Raw genomic sequence first — 10191 nt, forward strand, 5'->3', positions numbered from 1 at the left:
GTTTTTTTAAGTTTCAATTTGATTTTTTGTCCATATGCATCCTGTAGTGTTCAACAATTTAAATTTATTGAGAAATATTAAAGATAAAACTCACATAAGTTATAATTAGCAAAAAGATGGTTTAAACAACCAATGAAGGAGTTGGCCAAAACTAAGACTAAATATGAAGAATTACAGAGAAAAGGAACTGCATTTCCAACAACTCTAGGTGGACCAAATGAGGAGTGAACATTGAAGTGTTAAACAAAAACAAAAATGCTGTTAAAATAAGATGGAAATGACAGGTGAAGATTGTAAGTATGAAACTGCGCTTCCCAAATTACCCTCCTATTTGTATGAAATTCACGGTTTGGTCTGGTTTGATTTGGTTAAACCTATTTTAACAAAATTGATTGCTTTAATTCGAGTTTCGTATTTTGATTCTAAATTTTAAATGGTTACATTTCACTCAACCGTAAGTGTGTGCTAGTTTGAATATTTAGTTTAATGTACCTCTATGTTCTATTTAATTATTTTTAAGAATAAAAAAGTATTTGGATGCTTCTTAGGTTGCACCTATCTCTGTGCATTCAATAGAACTGTCTAATAAAAAAATAACATGATAGCAGTTATTATATATATATATATATATATATATATTATATATATATATATATATATATATATAAAAAAATCCTTTTGTGTATAAAAGTGGGAGTATGAGAGACTGCACCTAATCATTGTTCTTTTAAAAAAATGTTAAGGTTAAGGTTCTATTTCCATTTTCAAAGAATATATATTTAACTTTTTCTTGTGTGAAATAAATATAATTTTTTTAAATAAATTAATTTTTATATAACCAAGGTTTAAAATGTCTTACGTCGGTGAAAAAATCAAAGTTCTAATTTTACCGATTTTTTTATGAAATATCAATAAAAATGTCAATTTTGATGGATATCTCTGAAAATTTTTATATAAACAAAAAACTCAAAAAATAAATTTAATTAACTTAATAAAAACTTAATGAGTTTTGAATCTGTTAAGAATTCTATAATCTATATTATATTTATATTAGTAATATTTTTTACTTATTTTTTATTTTCGTGGATATTTCTATGATATGATGAAAATATGATCATCTATCGTTAGAAATATCGACGTATCAACAGAAAATTTAATATTATGAATAGAATGAAACCATTTCTTTTGATCCCAATTTAGACCGATCGGTGCACTCAATTTTTGGGTTTTTCTAAAGTGTTTTTTTTTTTTCTTTTTTCTAAATGCATGAAAAATGTGATGTTTTAGAGGACAAAAATTGGGATAGTGAAAAACAAATGCCAAGAAAAATAGGGTTTTTTTTTTCCTTATTAAAATTTAAAAGAAAACAAGAAAAAAGAAAAAAAAATCAGTTACATTTCTGTTTTATTACAACCATATACACTCATGGCTGAAATCTCATCTTACACCCCAAAGACTCTCTCCTCTCCTTCGTTAAAGGCCTCTCCCTTCCCCCCTTTCCCTCTAGTAGGTTGGACGCCCCCCCACCACCCGCCCACCACCACCACCACCATTTTACTCCTCCCTACTCAACCACCGTCAGCACCACCACCCCCACCGCCGCCTCCGCCCGCTACGCCATCGTTTCTTTTCATTCCTCTGTTTCCCCTGCACCATCTTCACAATGGTGCGTCGCCCCTTCCAAGTTCTTGAGCTCAGTTTACTCTCCGCCAATGACCTCGCTTCCGTCTCCAAAACCATGCGCACCTTCGCCGTCGCCTGGATCAATCCAAATCGGAAACTTACGACGCGCGTCGATCAAGTCGGTCTCACAAATCCAACATGGAATGAGAAATTCGTTTTTAAAGTCGACGACGAGTTGCTTGAAGATCCAACCTCCACTGTTACGATTGAGATCTACTCCTCTGCTTTGCTTCGTGATATCCTTGTTGGTACTGTTACAGAAGTCGTTAGCAACCTCATCCCACAATCCTCCTCTAAATCCAATATGAGATTCCTCACGCTTCAGGTTCTAGCAAAATCGTTTCTGAAATTTGATGTAATTCAGTGTTGAATCTTAAATGATTGATTTGTTTATAGGTTCGCCGCCCGTCCGGCCGTCCCAAGGGCATCGTGAAAGTTGGTGTGACGTTGTTGGATAGCGCGAAGCGGAGCATGCCGCTGGAGAGCGATCTTGGTTCATCGGCCGTCGATTACGACTGGGACTTAACAGACATCAAAGCACAGAAACAGAATTTCCAAAGGAACGGATACACGACCGTTTTGAAGCGATCGCATAGTGAGCGGTACGATCCTGATGGTTTTAGTGCCAAACCTGCCGGATCGGTTTGTAATGCGAGCTCGGTAATGGGCGGCCGCGAGTCTGTTCGGAGCAGATCGGAGCTCGGAACAACGAAGAAAATTGTAAACGCGAATGGCTCACTCTGCTCTGACGTCGGGCCATCGCCGTCAGTCGTGGCAGCGGCGATAGCGAAGGGGTTGTATCCGGCGCCGGACGACGTTGGGAGTTCCATTTTGGAGGATTGGACGGAGAAAGACAGTATTGAAGGGCTAAAAACGAAGATCGAAAGATGGAGAACGGAGTTACATCCAGTGTACGATAATGAATTAAAGAAATTGGTATCAAGAAGTTACAGAAAGAAATCGGTGAGGAAGCAGCGGCGGAAAAAGGGATCCGGGCTGTTCTCGTGCTTCGGAACCGCGTATGGCTGCGAATTCTCGATCACTTGCGGCGGACCTAACCAGAAGAAGAAATCTGGGAATGGGAAAGGGCATATGACGCCATCGGAGATCACATTCGACGAATCGTACGTCTAATCGGAGAAAAAAGAACGGCAGAGAGAGGAGCGAGATAGAAGAGAGAGAAGGAGAGAGAGACGCTCGGAGAAAAGCTGAAACCGCACTGAGGAAGTGGAAGACCGCCATGGATGGATGGTTGGTCTCTTCAGAATCGTGTGGAGAGGGAGAGAGGTTTTTTTTAGGGTTTTTCCTCTTCGCTCCAATTATTCCCTTTCTTTTTTCACTCATATTTTCCTTTTTTTATTTTCCTTTATTATTCTTTTTTTATTTTTTTTAATTAATTGATGATGTATATGGAAAGAGTCATGTGTTGATTCTTCGAAATGATGTTATTTTTTGTTGAGCGATCATGGCTTATAACTGGATGGGGGTGGCAAGTCGTGGATGTGATATTCGATGTATAATATGGAAGAGATAAATAATAATGAAATGACATGAATTGTTAATAATAATTTTTTTTAAAAAAAGTGGGCCAATTTGTATTTAGCATAAGAGAATGTTTGTCACTCCCACAAACTAACTCATCTTCCTTTTATCATTGAAAGAAAAAGAGCAATATTTAAGTACATCTCGTCCATGCTCCTCTTTTGTCCTATACATATAAAAGCTCGCCCTATTCTAGGACAATCACACAAGGACTACTACCAAAAACCCAAAAACCTCGTTGTGTTCAACATCATCCACAATTATTGGAACGATTACAAAAAGAATAAGAAACCCACCCAAAGCTTTGGGGGGCTAAAACAAAAATATCATTCACAATTTTACAAATTTTAGTATAACTCACACACTTCTCCATTTCAACAGTTTTATCACCTCGAATGTTTGTCACTTCGACAAACTAACATTGAGGTTCTATATATTTCTCATATCATACTTAATTTTTTTTGTAAAATTGGATCTTTCACTAATTTTAAAAATTACAAGTCAATCACTTAAACCATTTGAATAATTAGTCAATCACTAATTTTAATGTATAATCTACTGAGATGTATCAATAAGACTCAAAACAATCGATAAGTTACAAAAAGTTGATTTTTTAGTGATTGATCTCACCCGAGATAGACCGAGAAAAACTAATTTAACGAGTTTTCAAAAAACATGATAATTTTGAAAAGTGAAAATTACATGGGGTTGGTGGATGAAGAGTGAGCCTTACCACATACACTTGGACTTCCTTATAAAACATCAATTACATGGTTCTCATGGTACATTTTGTTGATTTTGAGTGGAATTTAGAGTAAATAATATTGAATTTTTTTCAAGTACCTAATCACAAGGGAGAGACAATTCTTAAAATAATTGAAGGTTGTTTATTTGATTGAGGTATTGATAAAGTCTTTTTAATTACCGTTGGTAATGCAACTTCAAATGATTTTAAAAAATTGCATATATGAAGAGAAAACTAAATATTTAGAAGTCTATTATTCTAGATGGTGAATTGTTGCATATGAGATGTTGTGCTCATGTTATGACTTAATTGTCAATGATGGATTGAAAGAATTGAATGATTTGATATATAGTGTGTGAAATGTTGTTAGCTATGTTAGATCTTCACCTAAGCGATTGAAATTTTTTTAGAGTGTGTTAGACATGAAAATATTGAATCTAGAACTCTTGTTTGTCTAGATGTGTCTAGTGTTGGGGGGAAAATGGAATATAAGAACTAAATACACTAGAAAACTAATTACAACTCAACTAAAAACAGCCACTCGATGTATAATATTCAAACTCAAAATTAAGCCAAATGATTTAACAAGGCCTAGATATGGAAATAATCAAAGACTTGAAAGAATCTCAAAACACTTCTGATAAGTGTTGTCCTCAAGACAATTATTCATTCTGCACGAGCTACAAGCAGATTACAACGATCATCTCAGCAGGATATAACAACTAACTACGATAAAACTACAACCTTAAACTACTCAGATCTGGCAGAACTCTTAAGTACTTACTCTCAACTCAACTCAAAAACAAAGGAAAGAAATTAAGAAATGAAATAACTCTTCAATTTGGAATGTGATGCTACAAATGAAGGACCAAGTTGCTATTTATAAGTAGGCAACTTAGTAACTCTCAAAAATACAAAAAACTAAATAAATACAAAAATTAAAACATTTGTCAAATGTAACTCAATTAAGTTGTTACTTGACAAAAAACAAACATAATGTAAGAGTGTAATTGTAACGACCTGACCAAACTAGGACTTAGGCAAGGTCGTTACTAAAATAAATGCATGCAAAGAATTTAAAACGACGCTCAGTTATTTGAAATAAATGTTAATTAAAACCAGAGAAGTTCAAAAAACATTTATTAAATGCAACAATAATACGGTACCCATAAATCATAAAGGTTAATAAATACATATGAAAAACGATTCTTAATAATAAGTTTCAAACATCAAAACTAAACATTAAGAGAAACATGAAAAGAACTCTAAATCTCATGATGTAGAAGCGTAAAAACTAGTCCCAGTGACATGATCACGAATTTCCGCTACGCTATCGCCGGTGCATCTCTACCCTTACCTGAAACATCAACATAAGAAAGAATGAGTATGAAATACTCAGTAAGTAACCCCACTACTGGGGTCAGGCTAGGCGTCTATGTCCTCTATATGCCTAGCCCTAGTGGAACATATAAACTATTCTAGTCCTCATGGAACACATAAATACATGAAAAACTTATTTCTATCCTAAGGTAATTGAATATGTCCACTACCTCTAGTAAGTCCCGTAGGACCCACAACCTCTAATGAATCCCGAAGGAAATACAATCTCTTACATACGCATGGTTATGCATACACCTTTTTCGTATACACATAACCCACTTAATGTATACCTCTTTCGTACACAGATTACGTATACGCATAACCCACTAAAGGTGTACCTCTTTCGTATATACCTAACCTACTAGGTATGTACCTCTTTCGTACATCTAATTATGTATAATCTCTTTCGTATACACATAATCCACTGAAGGTCATGTTAATTACTTTCATGCAGTCACATAGTCTGGAAAGGAAAAAAAATGGCATCTAACTTCCTGTTACATATAACATTCACCTAATCATGAATCCTTTAAAATCTCCTCATCAAGGTCATGTTAATTAACCTCAACATACGTAATTAAACTAGTGTTAATGGATTTGCTCTAGTACATCACTTTCATGCACTAAACTATGTAAATAATCAGGTATTTGAGATTTCATAATATACAGTACGGTCTACACATTCTCATCATAAATCGCATAACTATATGAATCAGCAAATGTCGAATCCTCACCTAACTTTAAGACATTCCAATAGGAGTGCCACTTAACTTACATTTAAGGGTCATGCTCAATCATCCTTTTAATATAACTCATAAAATTCTAAATCATACTCATACATTAAAATTCTTCAGACATATTATCACATGCTCCTATATCTTTTCTAAACAATACATTAAATCTCAGAATAGTCAAAAGTATCCTTGCAACTGGTCTTAAAATCCTCAAAAATAAATCATAAATTTATTGCCAACAGAAAAACAATTCCAGTAGTAAAATTACAATGATAAAGTCAAGAGTGTGAACTAGAACCAAAGCAAACTTGATCAACAGTCCTTCCAAGGTTTGACTCCAAAATCTTCATAAAATACCCAAAACCAACCCAAAATCAAGGATTTCGGCGAAATCAAAACAAAATCCAACGAGAAGGAGCCGAAGACGTCCGAGGGCAGTGAGTGGTCTGGGCTGAAGAGATCCGGCGGCGTCGGCTTGTTGGAGAAGAGTGGCGTGGACGAAACTAACAGGCGACTGGCTCGGAAACGATACGGCGAACGGTGAAGGAAGATCAGCGCGTAGCTCGGCAGATCTATGGCATTCGACACAACCGACCATCGACCGAGACCTTCAGACGTGACGACGTGACGTCGTCTAGAGCTACGGTTGCCGCAGCTGATCGACGACGAGACGAAAACTGGCGGCTTCAGGTCTGGCAGACGTGGGCAGCGGCGAGGTCGGTCTGGGCAGTGGGGAAGGCGGCGACGACAGGAGGAAAAAGTTTGGGGAAGAAAGGTTTCTTGCGTGGGGAGAAGGGATGAGTTTCTTTTTATTTTAAAATAATAATAATAATAATAACTAAAAGGGATGGGTTTCTTTTTATTTAAAAATAATAATAATAACTAAAAAGGAAATAATATAATTACATTTAAATCATTTCCTTAATCCACTTTATACTATTTATTTCCGTTCTTTTTCAAAAGAAAATCAATTCTTGCCATAAATTTTCAAATTGAATTTCAAAATTGAATAATTTTCACATCAACTCTTAAATTCCCGCACTTATACTTTAAATCTAAAATTCCAAAAATGCCCTACAATAACAAAATTATTAAAATTATATAAAAAAGTGAAAATTCAGGGTGTTATAGTAATAACATGCAGCGGAAGTAACAAGGATCAATAAGCATTCAAATTCATTATTTTTGGCAGAAACTAAAGCATGCTCATCTAAATAAGAGGGTTTTAGATCATACCTTTGTAGAACTCTTCAAGATCTCGATCAATGAGCAACAGTCTTCTCTAAAGATCACCTGAACCACCTCAAGATCTTTCCCACTATCCTCTTGGAGCTTTAGATCGAGTTGTAGGACTCAAGAACAACTTGAAGTAATGTAAACGCAAGGAGAAGCTCACAACAACACTCACTTTTGAAGAATTCTTCTTCAGCCGAAATTTTCTCTCAAATTTCTGTAGAATGCGTACTTCAAAATCATTCCATTCTTCTTTATTTATTGCAGGTGAATATGCAAAGAAGAAATGTGCATGGCTTGCAACTCATGCTTTGAGTTAATGAAGAAGAGGTGGATTTTGTGTGAGCATGAAGAAGATGATAATGGAAAACCATGAAATTCCATTTTGTGCATGTTTTTCCAATTTTTCAATTTATCTCAAACTCAAAAAATTTTATTTAAAAACCATTTTGATTTTAAAACTGAAAAATTAATTTTATAAAATTAATTTCATAAACTAATTTTTAAATAATACTAATTAATTTAATATCAAATATTAAATTAATTTTTTTTGCACAAATTCATCTTCATATATTTAAAATCATATTTAAATTTATATTCTCCTATTTCATTTAATTTTAATTTGAACGTTTCAAATTAATTTCTTAAGCTACTCTAAAGCTTAACATTTACAAGCTAGTAGGGGAATCTCGTAGACCTACAGATCATGGGCTCCAACGATTCGAGATTAATCGGCTAAACTCATTAGATCGATCTAACCCTCATTCGATAACTAATGAGACACTCCACTATAGCCCATAGTTGAACTCCCACTGTAGATATATTATGTCCACTTTATATAACCATAATCAGTAAGTCGATCATTCACAAGTTGTTCGTAATCACAGCTAGGTCAATATAACCGTTTTACCCCTGTGAATACATCTTGTTCCTTAAGTTCCCACGGACCCTTTAATGAACAATTCTGATTCATAAAATTAATTTAATTTTTATTTTTATTTTAACTTTTGATTTAGTGGGAGGGAAATAATTTCTCTCAACTCTTTACATGTGAGGGAGGGTGATTGTGAAAATTGAGCCTTCTTCGCAAAATTGGATGGCTAGAGAGAATACAGTACGATCTTTCTGTAAGAAATCTCCAAAAAAATAATAGACCTTCGCTTTTTCTCCTCTCAATTTCCCTCTCTTCCAAAGTTCTAAGAGTCCACAACTCCTTAGTGATTCTCATCCCATTACAGAATACATAAGGCTCTTTTCATGGTGGTACCATTTGGATCGAGTTTGTTCGTGACAGATCCGAGGAAGAAAAATTTGTGAAGAAGGGTTCTTCAAGGGTTAGTATTCTTCTCCTTATCTTTTTTCTCAATTGATATTAGCATGCTGATTTTTTGTTTTAATGCATAATATTTTGTTTGATTTTGTAAAATTGAATGTTCCGTAAAAATTGGGATTTAGGACCGATCCCCATTTTCGTTCAAAGACCTTCACCAATTCCTACAATTGGTATCAGAGCTAGATTTTGATCCCAATTTTTCTTATTATCCAGAATTAATTTTACAAAATTGGTGGGTAGCAGCCTGTATATGTTTATGTGATGAATGTTTGTGAATGTGAATGGTTTACGATTATTGAATGTTTTCGAGATTGGACTGTTTAGATTTATCGCTTTCAATTTACAAATTGGTTTGAAAGAGCCCTTGTTTTGGGCATAATTGTTTGCAATTGAATCTGTAATTTAAAGTTTTGAGTCGCTCATGCTGCTTCTAGTGAGTTTCAAAGAAAAAAAAAAGCAACACTTCGATGAGGAAGAAATCGTTGCTAAGAGATCGCTTAGCGTTTATTGGGCGATCGTTAAGCGTTTGCAAAGAGATCGTTGCTAAAAGATCGCTACTGAGAGATCGTTGGTGGCCGGTTCGGTTCGAGCAGCTCCGTTTTGAATCGGTTGACTATTATTTTGTAATAGTTAGATTTTTTTAATTAATTAAATTAATATAAGTGTTATATTAATTTAATTTGTTTAGGTTGTCTAATCTTAGTCCAATAATTGTATTTTTTAAATTATGCATTTGATGTATGATTATTTATATTTATTATTATATGTCATAATATATGTCATATAGTAAAATCTTACCGTAGGTTATGCATTTTATTCATGCATCATTTATATTATAAGTGTTATAATATATAATTGCATGATTTTAGATTTATAGCATGTTAATGCATCATATAATAAAAATGTTACAATATTTGCATGTATGCATTAGTAACATATCCATGCATCATTTATATTATAAGAGTTATAATATATAGTATGTATGGTTGTATGTTATTAATTATTTCATTGCTTTATTATATAAGTGTTATATAAGTTTAGTAATGAAATGGAAGTATATGATGCATGACACTATTATAGGTAATTTGATAAATGTTATAGTTTTATTAACTGTGTCATTGAATAAAATCTATTGATTTTAATTTATTTCATTTATTTTATAAGAGTTATAATTAAATGAAACAATTAAAACCAATAATTTAGAGTTGCATGCAAACTTTAGATTAAAATCATTTTTTTAAAAAAAGTTTTAAAATATGATTCATAAAGACCTAAGATCACATTTCTAATGAGATTAGAAATTAGGTTTAATAATTTAATCAATTTAATAGGATTAAATTGGTCTTAATTAAAAGATTAAATTTGTAGCAAATGTATCTATAAGAGACTTTTTGTCTAAGGCTAGTTCTGTCTAAGTTAGGGTATTTAAGTTGACGGAAACATAACACCCCTACCTGAACTTACATGAAAAGGTGAATTAGATAGATTTATTACAAGCATACAATGGTTGATTGAGGTTTATTAAAGTGTTTAATAAATAT

General features: G+C 33.6%; 1 protein-coding gene across 1 annotated transcript; it reads left to right on the forward strand.

Moving 5' to 3' along the window:
* Positions 1 to 1515: 1515 nt before the first annotated feature.
* Positions 1516 to 3223, forward strand: LOC120080152. The gene is made up of 2 exons (XM_039034718.1): positions 1516 to 2008; positions 2080 to 3223. The coding sequence occupies exons 1-2, from the start codon at positions 1664 to 1666 to the stop codon at positions 2815 to 2817; spliced, it is 1083 nt and encodes a 360-aa protein (XP_038890646.1). The 5' UTR covers positions 1516 to 1663; the 3' UTR covers positions 2818 to 3223.
* Positions 3224 to 10191: the final 6968 nt, after the last annotated feature.

This window comes from Benincasa hispida, chromosome 6 (genome assembly GCF_009727055.1).
Source record: "Benincasa hispida cultivar B227 chromosome 6, ASM972705v1, whole genome shotgun sequence".
Lineage (NCBI taxonomy): Eukaryota > Viridiplantae > Streptophyta > Magnoliopsida > Cucurbitales > Cucurbitaceae > Benincasa > Benincasa hispida.

What these genes read in the sequence shown, in the direction of transcription:
- LOC120080152 (XM_039034718.1), top strand. Translation starts at nt 1,664, where the DNA reads ATGGTGCGTCGCCCCTTCCAAGTTCTTGAGCTCAGTTTACTCTCCGCC. An exon ending in TGAGATTCCTCACGCTTCAG is followed by an intron (nt 2,009 to 2,079) that starts GTTCTAGCAAAA and finishes ATTTGTTTATAG; the next exon opens with GTTCGCCGCCCGTCCGGCCG.